The sequence below is a fragment of the Rhipicephalus microplus genome, chromosome 7 (genome assembly GCF_043290135.1).
Source record: "Rhipicephalus microplus isolate Deutch F79 chromosome 7, USDA_Rmic, whole genome shotgun sequence".
In the NCBI taxonomy this organism is placed as follows: domain Eukaryota; kingdom Metazoa; phylum Arthropoda; class Arachnida; order Ixodida; family Ixodidae; genus Rhipicephalus; species Rhipicephalus microplus.
In genome coordinates this window covers 80082032-80098599 of record NC_134706.1, presented here as the reverse complement: position 1 = coordinate 80098599, position 16568 = coordinate 80082032, and the positions used below count along the sequence as shown (strand labels likewise).

The window sequence follows — 16568 nt, the reverse complement described above, 5'->3', positions numbered from 1 at the left end:
CATACATACATACATACATACGTACGTACGTACATACATACATACATACATACATACATACATACATACATACATACATGCATACATACATACATACATACATACATACATACATACATCGGCAGAGCGACAGACTCTAAGATGCTTGTCCTTCATAAAGCTATCTGTCTGTCATTCTCAATTAAAAGTTTTCCTCGGACGTAGTCACGTGACTGCTTCAAAAATTAAACAAATTAAAATATAGTTTGATAAATAATAATGCAAAGCCCAAATAAATGAATGTCTGTTTGCACTTCAGCGCTTTGCAAGTTTTATAAATGTAATGCGAAATACATACTCGTCCGGCTTTCCTTCTGACTGAAAAAAGACAAGGAAAACATATAAAACGGTAAATATTCAGATGATGAACACGTGTTAGTGACAATAAAACAGAGTTTACTAATGTTGCAAAAAACAATGAAATTCCGTGCCATGTAGCAGCATCAACATATTAACTGGGTTAACGTTATATATTATTTGAATTTCCATAAAACCGCTAGAGCAAAGCACCCACTCACTCATAAATTGGAGAAACATCCCTAAAGCGCGAATCTGTAAACATATCGTGTATAAATATACTGCTGCTGATAGAGCCCACTTTAGCCATTATAGTAAAATTTGATATAGTAGTAGGCAGGAAAAAATGCTACAAAATGTTTTTAACATGAGGCCATACTTCTTACAACCAAGTCCGGTACTCATTGTTGCAAGAGTCGACAGGCGTACTGACGAAAATTGAACTGGGAAGTTCTGAAGCTAACTAGTAATTGCAAAATGTTGACTGAAATGCAAGATTCCCTCTAGCAACATACATGGTTCTTTGCAGTTTTTGTTGCTTTGCCTGCGCCGATAAAACGCAACAAAAATAATTGTCCTCCACACTCGCGAATGACTATCATGAATTTAGAAATTATAGCGAATTAGCCAATTCATGTTTGAACTCGCATAGTAAATTACAAGTAAAACAAAAACCTTGTAGATTCTTCCGTCATAGAAATCTGTACAACATGAAAGTACACAATGTCTTTACCGGAGTTGAGGCGACTGTTTGTTGCATATTTATATATGAGAAGTTGCACAACGTCTATCGATATTAGGAATGTACGCCACCATTAGATGTGAAAGTACCTTTGTTAAGGCCTAACGACACATCTCCAGTCTGATGTCTAAAGCAAGCTCACTGTTAAAGAAGGGTAAGTATTTCGCTTCCATTGGGGTAGATGAAATCGTTAACCCACACCTACACACAGCAATGGCGTAATCCCGCACAAAAATGGCATCAGAATGGACATAACACCGGTACTCAGTATTCATGCGAATGTGATATAAAATGTGTAAAGGTTAGTCATTATGTATATTAGGAACAATAGAGGCCTAAAACCAAACCTTGGGGAAGACTGGAGATTACTGGAAGAGGGTTAGAGACAGACTCATTAACAAAAACTGACTTTGAGCGCTCCCTCAGATAATCTGCAATCCAATTAAGAACACAGCCCAATTGAAAATCCTGAGCTGGTGGATGCTGGAATCGTTGGTGGGTATGGTGGAAAGAATAGTGGAAATGGTGGAAATATTTGTGAATATGGTGGAAACTGTAGTGGGCATAAAGGCTAATGATGGCGAGAGTGAAAAAAATATGGCAGATGGTGGTCGTGGTGGCAAGCCAATGGTGCTCATGGTGCAAAATGCCGGCTGATGACGGCTAGAGTAAAAACAAATGGTGGCAGATGGTGGTGGTGATGGTGGAAAACGCCGGCTGATGGTGGCGAGGCAGAATGTGTTCGGTGGAACGCTTGATGAGCAGGGTGTATGACTGTGGCGTGATGGAAGCTTGGTGGATGATGGCGGTGTGATAAAAAAGCACACGACAGTATGTGAAATCAATTATTTGTAGTTTTTCGTTCTTAAATGTGACGAGATATATGTTTACAGTCAAAAGAAACCAACGCTGCTCATTACGCTTTCTATCATGTTCATTTCTTTGTTCGCGTGGTGTCAACAACGCTTCAATTTTTAAGCAGCATAGAATACGCGGCCGTGAATATGTTTACATTTCACGCACCTACTTACATCAGTTTGACATCTGCGATGTGTTTCTTTGTTGTGATGTTTAGAAGACTAGAGGTGTCACTGTGCACAGTGATAATTTTTTTTACATCGGTGCGCTCTTGTCGCGAAATAAATTAGCTTCAGTTCGCAATTGCCCCGTTTCAATGTTTGAGCAGAACACAGTAGTCACGTGATGTCACCACGCTAGAAATGCAACTCTGGCAAATCTTGCACACTCTATTGCTTGAGCCGTACCTTTAGGTTAACAAAGTGCGTGCGAATATGCATCAACTTTCACTTTAGACATGCGTCAAGACGAGCCCGAGGGAATTTGACTTTCATCCTTCTGTTCCACTACCATGATTTTATACCATGAAGTCATACCGACCGAGCCCATACAAGGTTTATCGGCGCTTCTGGGTTTCAGAATACACAATTTTGACAATACAAATGACAAGAAAGCACAGCTGTGGCATCATTGAACCTAAATGAAGCTTTTTTTTATTTTGTATGGTATCCGCGCAAGAAGCGACAAACATCGATGCGACGCGCTTGCTGCACTTCCACCAAATGTACGCCTCCCCTCACCGACAGCCGCCGGTCACACGCGCCGGCACTTCATTGGCTCCTATGCGAGAACACAGACTCGTCGATTCGTATGCTTAGTGAACCAATATGATAGCATAATGTTTCTGGCGCACTGCACTCGTTTTGGCCAAGCCGTTATGTAGTTGATCGTAATGACAGAGCAACAGCGGTGCGGTGGCAAGACTGTGCTGTGTGTTGCGCGAAAGACATCACAATCAAATGTGTGGGCGTATCTATCGAATGAGAATAGAAGCGCCATAAAACCTGAACAGATATCGCTCTATGGAAGGAGCGAGAAGCGAATATTACACTTGGTAGTTACCACCGACAAACTCTACCTGCTCCTCAGTCCACTGAGTTTTTTTTTATTCTTGCGGTTGTAAATTGTAACAAAAACATATCTCTGTTGCCATTATCGCAGTGGCAATCATTACAGGCAGCAGTTGTTAGTGTTTATCAAATGTGCAAATTTTAGTAGCATGTGCCGATCCCGTCTATCTCAGGTAAGCAACAATTATAACTGAAGTTGACCAGTCAGTTTTGGAGTCGACTACTTCTTTAACACCAAGTTGCCATATGTCGGCATGGTGCAGTGGTCAGTGTGATCAGTTGAGAATCTGTGGGTGACCAATTCGATTCCGCGCTGTCGCATGTTTCTTTATGGGTGCTATCTACAATGTTTTTCATGCAATTAGTTTCATTATTTCTTTATTGCCAGTTCGTCACGGTGGTTCTGACGCTGCTTCGCGCTCCAGCATTGCCGGCTAGAGCACGCCATCCACCATCCGCTCCACCATACGCCACAGTACACCATGTGCCACCAACATTTCAAGCATCATAATCCACCAAAATGGTGGATGGTGGAATCCACCATTCTTAAGCTGAACGTTTTTTCAATAGGGAATGGTTAATGTTTAGGCTTGAAAGCTTAAAAAGTAGAAGCTTATAAGACACCTTATAAAACGATTTCTCGAAATCTAAAAAGATAGCATCAGTTTGATGGTTACAGCCTAAGCTTAAGCGTATATCATGAGGAAGGTAGCTAGCTGAGTTTCACAGGATAGAGCTTTGCGAAAATCATGCTGTGAAGGATGGAAAACAATCATTTAAGACAAGGAAGGTTATGATTTGCCAATGATGACATGTTCGAGGATTTTACATAGTATACTTGTTAATGATAATGGACGATAATTCAATGGTGGCTGCTTACTGCCAGACTTAAGGATGGGAAAGACCTTTCCCACTTTTCTGTCATCGGGTAAGTGTGCTGTAGAAAGGGACTGGGAGAACAAAAGACATAACAAAGCAGTCGAGAGGCTTTCGGTATTTAGTAAAATCTTGGAAATAACTTCGCCAAAATCAGCTGATGATCTCAGTTTTAATTATCTATGCGAAATGTTATGCCATCAATAAAAAAAAACAAAATTGGGCATTGGCAGTTCGCTGGCAATGCACTATGATCTTACTACGATTGGAGGCTTAGCATGATCATTAGTAAATACAAGTGCGAAGCCGGTGTTAAAGACATCTGTACATTCCTCATTACTTATAACATCATTCTTTCGTTAGAAAGTGTTATCGTACGTTTGTGTTCAGGGTGAATCACACGCCCCGCCGCGGTGGTCGAGTGGCTAAGGTACTCGGCTGCTGACCCGCATGTCGCGGGTTCGAATCCCGGCTGCGGCGGCTGCACTTCCTATGGAGGCGGAAATGTTGTAAGCCCGTGTGCTCAGATTTGGGTGCACGTTAAAGAACCCCAGGTTGTTTGGTTAGTATTGGACTTAATGCTGTCTACTTCTAAGCGAAGCAAAAAAAAAGGCTCTGACAATGTTTCTCAACATCATTCGTCCGCTGGGTCAAGTGGGCGATAGTTTGATTTGTGCTTAGTTCATTTTTCACGTCCCTCACTTGAGAAATCAGTTTCGACTGACCAGGTGGTATTTTATGTATTCATCGAGTATATCAGCTGATTTGGAATCCGGATTCAACTCGACGTCATCAGATTGCATGAGGAAAGAACGAATGACGTCAATACATTGGACAACAATCAAATACCAGCATTATGAGCTTGGCAGCTGCAGCAAAAAGTAGTTGCGTGATTTTTTTAGAACAGGCGATATTGTTTACTAACCTGCATGGAAAAGGCAAGCCAGTTACTGCTCTGGACTGTGCTCTGGAGCTGTCAAACCCACAAGGCCCCGCGGTTGATCGCAGCTCTTTTGTAGGTAATGAGAAGTTGATGTTTCAGGCGATGCGGGCACCCACGGTGATGTGAGGACCGAGAGTTCCAGGGTTAGTGCGATCTGGTAGATTAAGGTGCTGGCTTCTAATTGGGTAAGGGGCATTGATCGGCAGAAGGCTCGAGTTTGCTAGTCACTTCCGTGGTAGCAGCATGTTTACGGTGTCTCGGTGGTGGCAAACGATAACTCAGGTATGAACATGTTCTTTCGCGGACGGCATGCAGCAGAGTCATTCCCACGCGCTGAACAAGATTCCACTGTTGCAGTGAGGCGGTATATTGCTATAGGTGGCGAAAATGTTTGAGACCCGTGTGCTTAAATTTAGGTGCTTGTTGAAGAACCCCTAGGTGGTCGAAATTTCCGGAGCCCTCTACGACGCCATTTCTTTCAAAATATGGTGGTTTTGAGACGTAAACTCAACAATAAAAAATGAGGTGGAAAAGAATAAACAAGTAAATTATTCTTAATAACGCCGCAGTGCTGTTTCTACATCAGACGTACAATGCGCAATGTTTCCGCAATGAAAATTGTGGTTCATTTTCACACCGCTTGAGGGCGCCACATATTCAGTCTGTCGGGGGCTTAAACGTTTGCGTTTTTAGATGCGGAGCATCTTATACTCGCGCATTGTAGTGCGCCGTCCGCACCGCTTCTCGAACATTCGACAGCTGACGCGCGCGCATGCGCCGTCGCGCCGTCGCCCACTCTTCCACCATCTGTGCATCCCTTCCTCCTCTACACACCGCGCGCGCTTCACTCCTCCACCATCTGTGCACCCTTCCTCCTCTAGACACCACGTTCGACATCTACAATTCTCCTGATTCTCCAGTGGACGCGCATGTGGCGTCGCGCTTCGAGAACATTCAACAGCTGACAGTGCATGCGCCGTCGTGCTGTATATATACTCAAGGTCGGCGCTCGCTCGCTCAGTTGCCGCTCGTCGGTTGGTTTGTACGGCGCGTCGACGTCCAAGGTTGCGGTGAAATGAATTCCAACGAATCCACAAACACAATGATCGACGTCCCTTCGACCAGCGCCGCCCTTTCGCATACGTGTGTACGTGTTCACTCATTTAACACCCCCTCCTACAACCACGTTAACCAATTTAGCCATCGACCCAAATAAGTCGCAATTTAACACCCCATTTCACAACCACGTTAACCAATTTAGCCATCGACCCAAGTAAGTCGCACTTTAACACCCCGTTAACCAATTATATGGTCCGCATCCTCCTCAGTGTTCCCCCGAGGGAAGCTGCGGGCAATTTTTGATGTTCTGGCCATTCTAGGTTACGATAATATGGCTGAAACAATTTATTCGCAAATGGCGCTCGAACTCCGGCTTATTTTGACACTATGTCTGGAGTATCCGCTATGCAGATATCGCGAGTTTACACAAGCAAAGGTGGATTTGTGAAATAGCACCGCAAAAGACCAACCTACCCAGCGGGTATCTTCCGTTACGTAAACGTTCACATTTTGTAAAGACCCACGCATGCGCGAATTCTATCCGGTAATATGGTAACACAAATCACATACGTACAAGCTAAAAGCCCCTAATACCTTTCACGAAGAGACTGAAGGCGGTGCGGGCCGAGAACACGTGGGCGCCGCGCCATCTTGCACGTAAAGTTGGCTTCGCCACGTGAATTTGAACTTTTGACGTCCATTCGCACTCTGGGACAGCGCTCGTTTAATAGCGAAGCGAGCGACGGAAGAAATATGTGTGCTGAACGATGCTACCCATGGATGGATGGATGGATGGATGGATGGATGGATGGATGGATGGATGGATGGATGGATGGATGGATGGATGGATGGATGGATGGATGGATGGATGGATGGATGGATGGATGGATGGATGGATGGATGGATGGATGAAGAAATGGATTGATGGATGGATAGATGGATGGATGGATGGATGGATGGATGAATGGATGGATGGATGGATGGATGGATGGATTGATAGATGGATAGATAGATGGACATGGCTGTACCTTTATATCAGGTGGTGGCTAGCGCCACCAAGCCGTAATACTTGATGAACCAAAAACTAGATTTATTTTTTTCCCTCAAATAGCGAGGTTGAGGATTCGTACTTTGCAATGAAGCGTTTAATTTTCTCTCGTGCCTAGACTTTAGCCCCCAATCAGATAACCTCTTTATGGTTAATTCTACCCGCTCAAAGTCTATTTTTCTCTCACTGTCCCTAAACACCAGTGCTTTGAAAAACTCTGCGCCATCATCCTGAACTATAGGGTGAAGCCCTTTACGGAACATTATGAAGTGTTCGGAAGTTTCTTCTTCCTCTCAACACGCACTACATACCGTGTCTACCCCTTCGTATTTGGCCCGATATGTCTTAGTTCACAATACTCCCGTCCTGGCCTCAAACAGTAGAGAACTACACCGAGTATTATCATAAATCCTTACCTCGGCAATTTCCTGCTTAAAGTTTCGATATATCTCTAGTGCGGACTTCTTAATCATGCCAATTCTCCAGATATCGTTCTCAGCTTCCTTCACCTTCTTCTTAACCGATATTTCTTTTTGGTTTGGCCCCCTGCTAAGTATTTACCAGCCAATCTTCTGTTTCGCTTCCTCTATTTTGTACTGACATTCTTCATGTACAAGTAGCTGAATACTTTCCTAGACCAACGCTCCTCCCCCATTTGTATCCATCGCTTCTTAAATTTTATCTTGCTGCTAGCTTTCCTGCCCTCAAATGATGTCTATTCCAAGTCACCTTGTACTTCCTGATTTGGTGTATTCCCATGAGCTCCTAAGGCAAGCCTACCTATTCCACGTTGCTTAATTTCTAATCTTGCTTGAAGTTCTGATCTCATGCACAAGACCGCACTGCCGAATGTCAGACCAGGAACCATGACCCCTTTCCATAGTCCTCTCACAACATCATACCATTTGTAATTCCACAGTGCCCTCTTTTTCATCACCGCTTCATTCCTGTTACCTTTAGGCGTCACGTATATTTCGTGTTCCCCTAAGTACTCAGCCCCATTGCTTATCCATAACCCAGATATTTGTATTTATCTGTTATTTCTAGTGTGACCTTCTGTATTCTAAGCTCACTACCTTCATTTTCATTGAACATCATGACTCCTGATTTTTGCTTACTGAATCTGAAATTTAATCTATGTCTCTCATTACCGCAGATGTCCATCAATCTCTGCAAATCTTCCTCGTTGTCGGCCATTTGCACTATATCATCTGCGTACATCAATGCTGGTATTGCCTGTTCAATGAGTTTTCCTTGTTTGACGAAAGAGAGGTTGAAGCCCAGTCCACTTCCCTCTAATTTGGCCTCTAATCCTTGTAGGTTAATCATGAATAACAAGGGTGACAGAGGACACCCCTGCCTAAGCCCCCGTTTTACCTCTGCGGGATTGGATGCCTGTTTTCCCACTTATTACCTTTATAGATATTCTTTAAAAGATTAGTGACTCCATCTTTCACACCTTTTGTGCCCAGTACTCGCCACAAGTCCTCTTGAACCACGCTATCGTACGCTCCCTTGATATCCAAAATGCTAGCCACAGGGGCCTGTGTTCATTTTCTGCTATTTAAATGCACTGCGTCAGTGAGAACAGATTGTCTTACAGCCTCCTGTGTTTCCGAAACCCATTCTGCAGTGCCCCCACCACCCCATCATCCTCTATTTATGCCTGCAGTCTTTAATTTTAATCTGCATCGCCAGCCTGTAGACCACTGATGTCACTGTTACAGGACAGTATTTGTTTATGTCAGCTTTGTCCCCCTTTCCTTTATAGGTCATGCTCAATCTGCTATGTTTCCATTATTCGAGAACTTCTCCATCGATATTATTTTGCTCACTGCTTCTCTCAAAGCCTGCTCAGACTTCGGACCTAATGTCTTTATCAGCATAATTGGAATGCCATCTGGGCCTGTTGATGTACTACTAAGAAACCTTTTCTCAGCCCTTTCATACTCTTTTTGTGAAAATGGAGCCATTGCGCCACTTGATTTATCCTTGTCTATTGTGGTGCATGAAGCACTTCTCTGTTGAAGTTTTCCTGTCACCCTTGCTCTTATATATTCAATAGCTTCGTCCCCTTCTAGCCTAGCACCTTGAGCTGTAGTTATAAACCTATTCTCTAGTCTCCTCTCATTTCTTAGGGAGTTTAGATAGTTCCGAAATTTCGCAGCTGCCTTTCTATCTTTTTTATGTACTTCGGCCAGCCACTGAGCTCGCTTTCTTCTAATCTTTTCATTGATCAGAAGGAAGACATTCCTTCTACAGCTTAGAAAGATTTCCCATTTCCTTTCAACATGATCTGTCGGTTAACCCCGCTGCTTAGCATGTCTGTGTTCCCTAGAGGTTTTCTGGTGTTTTGCTATGGCTCTGTTAACTTCCTCATCCCACCAACTTTTGGGTTTGTGTTTTCTTTTCCGGGGTGACTTGTCACATTCCTTAGCAAGCTCTAGATCAAACAGTCTAATTAGATTCGTGTATGTCCACACTGTATTATTATCCTCCGTGATTACTTTCTCAATATGTTTAGTGGCTATTTCCATTTGCCTTTCTGAATAAACATTTTCCTGTAGTTGCTCATCTTGTCTCCTTCCCACTTTCACTGCTCTTCCAAAACTTAGCTTGATAGGTTTGTGATCACTACCCAGACTTCTGGAGCCACCTTCATCTATGTGCATTCCTCTGAGCTTATCATAAATCCTATGTGACATCAGTGCGTAATCTATCGTCGACTGCAGCCTTCCTACCTCCCATGTTGTTTGCCCTTCACATTTCTCGGTACTGCTGCAAATGATCACATGAAGCCTTTCACTCATATCAATGATGATTTTGCCTGTCGGGTCGGTATACCCATCTATATCTTCTATGTGCTCATTCATATCTCCTAGTATAATTATCTCGCACTCCCCTCCTAACTCCTGAATGTCATTTGATATACACGCTACCATTGCCTGGTTTTCCTCTCTGGCCTTTTCTCCCGTCCACAAGTACACAAAAGAAAGGAGTGTCATTTGCCCTGCCACTTTATCGTTTAACCATAAATGTACAGAATCTATACAGAATATCTACCAGCGCGATCGCTTGGGCTCGTTGCGAAAAACAACATTACCAGGCAGCGGATAGTCCCGGAGTACGCTCACCTAAAGTAGCCTTGCACCATGACCCTGCCACAGCAAGGATAATTTCATACGATTGTTCAGAACAGTGCATGTCAAAGAAAACATTGATAGACGCAGAGAATCAAAATTGTGGTGCTTTCTAGTATTGAACGAAGGCGTTTAGTGTAACAGTCAAGTATCCTACCACAAAGTGACACCAGCGCAAGAACCTGCCGCTGGAAGACGCCCTAGCAAGAGTCATCTCGGGACAGCATTTGGGTATACTTGAAATGCAAGCTAGCCGCTTTGAAAACAACGAAAGAAACAGTGTACACGTATTTCAACCACGGGGGAAACTACAGTTCAGTATTGCGCGAGCCACGGAGAAATACGTCAAAGCTGGTTACACACGATGGATTCCTCATACTACTGCAGCGTTTAATTTGTGCCGAATGAACTGGCTTGTGAATGAACTGGCCACTTGTGTAGTCATCTTACATCTAGTGATAAGCTACACTTTAGATGCCAGTCAACTTGACGTGCTTGGCAAGTCCCCAGTGTACTAGCCACCTGGTTCTTAACGTTTTGCTAGGCAACAGCAGAAATATGCTGAACGGAAAGCCACTCTCTGTGTGCTTCACGTGAACCAGGTGGTCGCAATGCGTAGAATCGGAAAGTTTTTTTAGCGCCACTTACATCTGCAGGTCTTAAGATCAGGGTCCGGTGTATGAAGCCTCCCCCGAATTTTAAGAAACGAGACGCTACGCATGAATACCGTGACGTGTTAAGTTCTTTGGAGTATCCCACGAGGTAAAGAACATTAGTTGAAGCAGGTAACTGAAAAGAAAAATGAATATTTTCATTTTAATTAATGAGTGACACAAACAGAACTCAAAGAAAAACTAAAGCAAAGTCATAATGCTATTGTGTGTTTTCCTCATTACTGGTCTGGTAATGATTCAAAATGGCTGCTCAACTGCTGCTGTGCTAAAACTAACTGGCGTACATGGTGAGAAAAACATAGCTAGGAGAAAGCCTCATTTGATTAAGGGCATTCTCACCCTGTGTGCGACAAAATTGGTTTACCGTCTTTGAAATACAAATATCCATCTCTCTTTATGTCTTTCATGATATCAGCTCATACGCAAGTAGAGTTGTATGTGTAACACTGATAAACCTGAAGTAGTGTTTTCAACCATAGGTTATGGCAGCCAGATAAAATAATTTGGAAATAAAAATGCCTGTACGTTAAAACTTGGGTATGAATTAGAAAGCCCTCAATGTTCAAAAAATTTGCTCCGCTTCCAACTGTAGCTTTAACTATGGGCCCTACAGCAAGCCTTTAATAGGTTTATGAGGGCCTGCGAGCCCCGGCGCAAAACCAAAGGCGTTTGCGACCTTATCACACAATACCTTATTAAGTTCTTTGGTATTATCTTCTTGAAAAATATCTGCGATACCTTCATTCATCCCGCTGTGTTTTAAATTGAGAGTATAGGCGCCAATTGTGACGGATAGAAACTTGTGGCAACTGACCAGGCGGCAGTGCCCCCGCTGCGTCTTCCCTGCACCTGCAGCGAAAAGGCGCGTACGTGTGTAGAGGAAATGGCCTCAAGAGCGATTTGTACACTCGAAAAGAATTCAACTGCTTCGAAGGTTAGCTGACACTGAACAAGTGAAGAGCGTGGTCATTGGCGCCGCGAATACGGAATGTCCCACTGAACGAATTCAGTCCCCTGCAACAGCTTGCATTCTCGGCTTCTCCTTAAGCTAGCCAGATCATAAGTGGCCCCCGTCAGCATCCCTACGTGTTGCACGAGCTGACTCGGCTCTAACGAAACTATTCATAGTGATCTTTGTTCCTTTCTATGTTATTTCAATATATCGAGCTGTATATATTGTTTCAGTGCGTGCTGCGTCACACGTAAAAAGCCTGGAGGAGTAGTATGATAATTATAGTAGTTAATATTTTTCTTGCTTTGTGTGTGTTTTACTTGATGCCATTTACTTATAAATATACCACGTTGCTTGTATTTGTAGGTGCCATTTTACAGCATAGCTTGTTTTGTAGGTGTTCTTTTGCTAGCGCGTATTTGCGTTTTTTCACTTAGGTGATTTTTGTTCACTCATGCTGGTCTGCTTTCATTTGTTCCTAATCACATATCCGTGTTGCCTCCATGTGTTCGTCGGTCAATCTCAGCATTCCTATACGTGCCACTTCAAACAGGTCAACCGGCCAACCAAAACTCGAATTGCAGCACTTCGAAGCCTTTCAGGCGTCTTATACCGAAGCGTAAAGTGGAAGCCTATGAGCCTGCCGCACGTAGTTGTCAGAACAGTAAAGCTTTACCCAAATTGTGGGACATATCCTGACATCCGCGTCAGGACTGTTTGACCTCGTGGTGACGTAAAACGTGAAGCCTGAAGTATGCCGCTGCCGTGGTATTGCTTTGTTAGTCGGCAGCTGTTTATAAAATGTGGAGCACGAAGCTTGACAAGTTAATTGAACACAGCCAAACATTAGCTTTTGCAGGCAAGCACCTGCACAATTTGCTCGAAGTGGAACAACAAAACTTGAGGAAGAACGCGATGCAGAAAGCATAAGGTGCAGACATCTGGAATTTTTATGGAGCAGGAGAGGCAGCTAGGGAGATCAATGCTTAGAATTCAGAAGGCGAAAAAAGCACTTGGAACTGTGTACAGCAAAGTCAGATCACGCCTCAGCCTCTGGAACTCCAGTTCCTGTGAACGAGCTGCGCCTGAGTAAATTGGTACAAATATACCGTGAGTATGTTCGCAAAGGCGCCAGAAAAGTGATAGCAGACCGTGCGAGTTTGATGCCATAAATGTCAAGGCCTCAGTGTGTAAAAAGGCTGAATGTGCCGAACCGCCCGAAGCGAGAAAAAAAAAAACGGAAGTACCTGTGAATGCTAATTTGACAAGTAATCTTGAGGAGACTTCAGTGAAAGTTTGAGGTACGATAGATAGACGGGACACTAACAAGCTGTCCCAGGAGTTGAATAACCTCCTTAGGAAATGTCAAAGCGTGAAAGCTTCGAGCACAACAGACAAAAAAAAACCAGCATTGTATTCGAAGTTGAATATGAAATGTTAGGTATCAACTGTGATAAGGTATAACATGTAAAGTGTTGAACATGCTAAAAAAAACAGAAAGTGTCAAAGACGTCAGGACGAAGCTTGCGTAGTCAGAGAACAGGTAAATACACTAAAGGACAGGGAAAGCAAACTGACTACATATATCAATAAGATAATAAAACTAGCGGATGTGTTCTACAGAGTTATATGTTATTATTCATTTCTTTATTTATTCAGTACCTCCATTGCATTTGATGGCATTACATTAGGAGGGAGGGGGCTATATACACCAGTAGATGAAATGGCAATTCGTTTCCACACACAAAGCGTGGTGAAAATCACCATTACATTGAATTTCTGCGATATTTGGCGACATAGCATTTCGCTCGCTCGCAGTCCTACAAATAAAAATAATGTGAAGTGTCAGATTTAAAAGGAAGGGACCTTCAAAGGGTCCCTTCTACACGAAATATATGATGTAATGCGATATAGTTTTTTCATGTAATGCCAGATTTTTAATAAAGAATGCTGTCAAAAAATTGAGTCTCAGTGCTTTCTGCCTGTTCTTTAAGTCCTGCTGAAGAAGTGCACGCTTACTTTTAGGAACACTGAGGTGTTTGTCGTAATTTTCCAAAACAAATCAAACAGCCCTGTTCTTAACTGTTCTAGTAAGTTCACTCACTGTAGAGTATGAGGATCTCAGCTCACAAATGCGTACTCAAGTATCGGACGTACATGAGTGAAATACAACTGTTCTTTCAAGTTACTAGGTATTTGTGCAAAATTTCGACGGAGAAAGCCTAATTTGCGTGCTGAGGCTCGGCCTACCCGTCCCGACGTGGAAGTGGCCCGCTACTCTACCTCCTTGAGGTATTGTTCCTCAGGATCTCAATAAAACTCTGTGTCCATCTGTCTGCCTTTCTTCTTATTTCCTGTACATGCCTATTCCATCTTCAATGCGAAGTAAAACAAACCCCTAAGTATTCATAATCCGTAGCCCAGGTAACTTAACGTTATTCACTTTGTACTCACATGCCCCATGTGAGCGTTTCCTACTAAAGATGATGACTGAACATTTCTAAACATTTACAGACATCTCGAATTCGTACACCAAGCTTAAACTTTATCTAATATACTCTTAAGGTCGAAGAAATCAGAATCACAATCAGTAACTCGATACACCACACAGTCGTCTGCAAACATCCTTAAATATAATGGGATGTCACTAGTGATATCAATTATGTACAAAAAATCAATAAAAGCCCGAAGACAGAGCCTTGTGGCACTCCAGAGGTGCCCGCGGTGACTTCAGAGAAAATGCCTTTGAGAACCACAGGCTGTTGTCTGTGCGACAGATATTCACGTATTCTTGTGATTACATTCTTGGTCAGTTTGTACACGTATATTTTGCTTATAAGAAGGTTATGAGCCATAGCATCAAACGCTTTGCGAAAATATAGAAAGATGCAATAGACTGCCTGCCTTTTATCTATTTCTAGGGCCAAATTTGGAGTAAATTCTACTAGCTGTGTACTACAAAAAAAAACTTTGCCTCTATTGGTGTTGGTTTGCATTTAATAAGTTGTGTTCAGCAAGATGCGACATTATAAAACTATATATAACAAGTTCAATTACTTTGCAAGTAGTACTAGGTAAAGACACTGGCCTGTAGTTTTTCACGGAGTTTTAAGGTCCACTTTTCTATACAGGCACAACACTAGCTAATCTTCAGTCACTTGGAACGGTGCTTGTCTCTAAACTCTTTTGGAAAAAATAGCAAAAATATGGGCATAAAATTCAGAAAAACTGGTTACCATTGCTGCTGCTATATGGTCGGGTCCAGTTGCTATTCAAAAGAAATATTTGCTAAAAGCTTATTTACACCTTCCAAGGCAAACTCAGCAAGGCATCTGTACAGTAGCCGGAACAGCCGCCCTTTTATTGTAAGAGCTAGAAGTACCCCAGATGACACCCCACAAATAAGAAAAACAGTAACAGTAGCGTTCGAGAAAATACCAAGAGACAAAGCTGCTGGTGAGAGTCAGAGTACATCAGATTTGCTGAAAAACGGAGGACAAGTTATATTAAAAAACTGGCCACGCTGTTTATGAAGTGTCTTCTGACGGAGAGGGTACCAGAATCTTGGAAGAATGCTAACATCCTAGAAAAGTAGATGACAAGGACTTGCTCTATTAAATACATGCTTGTGCTTGTGCTGAGTGTTTCTTTACTTTGTGCGAGTGTGTGCTATTTGCGGCCATAGCATGTCATATACATGCTATTCACAAAAGTAATTTTTAACAGTAATATACATCATAATTCAATCAACCGAAGCATCAAGGCGAATTTTTCACGGGCTACCTAACAAACGACCAAGTTCATGCTGTCTATCAGGTGATAGTGAAATGCTCAGAATATACCCAACTACTATGCATACACTACAAGAAGCCATTAGATTGAGTGGTGATATCGGCAATCATACAGACACTGTGTATTAAGGGCGTCGACGAAGCATATATAAACATCCTGGAGGAAATCTTCAGTTATACAATTGCCACAGTGGTGCTCCATAATGAAAAGCACAGAGTACCAGTAAATAAAGGTGTAAGACAAGAGGACATGATCTCCACAATGCTGTATAGTGCGTGCTTACAAAATGTTTTCAGACGCTTACAATGGGAAGAGTTAGGAATAGGAGTTAATAGAGAATACCTTAGTAACCTGCACTTCGCCGATGACATTGCATCTGAGGGGACGAAACACAGCAGCGAGGATGAAGATTCGGATATCTCACCAGACGTCATCGACATCTGCGTAACTTGCTGCTCTACGAACTGCAGTTAAAGTCATTAAATACCAAGAAGTCATGAAACGGAGCACGTTCACGGACTGCAAGGCTGCACTATAGTGGTTGCAATTCGCCTTGCGCTGGTGACGTCATGAAGAACTAGTGGTTGAAATTAGAGAGCTCCTTCACCACCTTTTTGGCGAAGGATATGAAATCACGCTGCAGTGGCTTTCAAGTCACTGCGGCATGTTGGGCAACGAACATGCCGATGCAGTGGCCCGATCAGCACACGAAAATGACGAAGAATTTATTTCCTTTTCAAGCATTGATGCTTGAATGAAAATTCGAAAAATAATATTCGATAAGTACAAACCCTGTGGAACGCTGAGTACTTACGGCACACGAAATTGCATAGGCTGCATTTTCAACTTCGGCCTCCGTGCAGACTTTCTCGGCTTCAGAAACGGTGCTTTGCCGACTGTGGCTTGGTGTTACTTTCACTAAATTTTTTGCCTTCCGAATCGGCATGAACGACAGTACTGCTTGCGGTCGTTGCGGCATCGATGAAACAACAGACCACGTTGTTTGTCATTGCCCTTTTTGCAGCGTGCAAAGATGGCAACTAGCTGCTGCGTCAGATCGCCTTGACGACAGACCCTT

The 16568-nt window shown here is 42.9% G+C and overlaps 1 protein-coding gene across 2 annotated transcripts in view; it reads right to left on the bottom strand.

The window, feature by feature from the left end:
• Window positions 1-16568, bottom strand: part of LOC119179871 (japanin-like-RA2) — a 146006-nt gene that overhangs the window by 31077 nt on the left and 98361 nt on the right. The window contains exons 6-7 of one of the 2 annotated variants that reach the window (XM_075869320.1): window positions 10721-10861; window positions 338-357 (exon numbers count right to left, since the gene is read on the bottom strand). In XM_075869320.1, coding sequence (XP_075725435.1) covers window positions 338-357; window positions 10721-10861 — 161 coding nt within the window. The remainder of the gene's footprint in view (window positions 1-337; window positions 358-10720; window positions 10862-16568) is intronic. The other variant, XM_075869321.1, reaches the window with a different exon arrangement.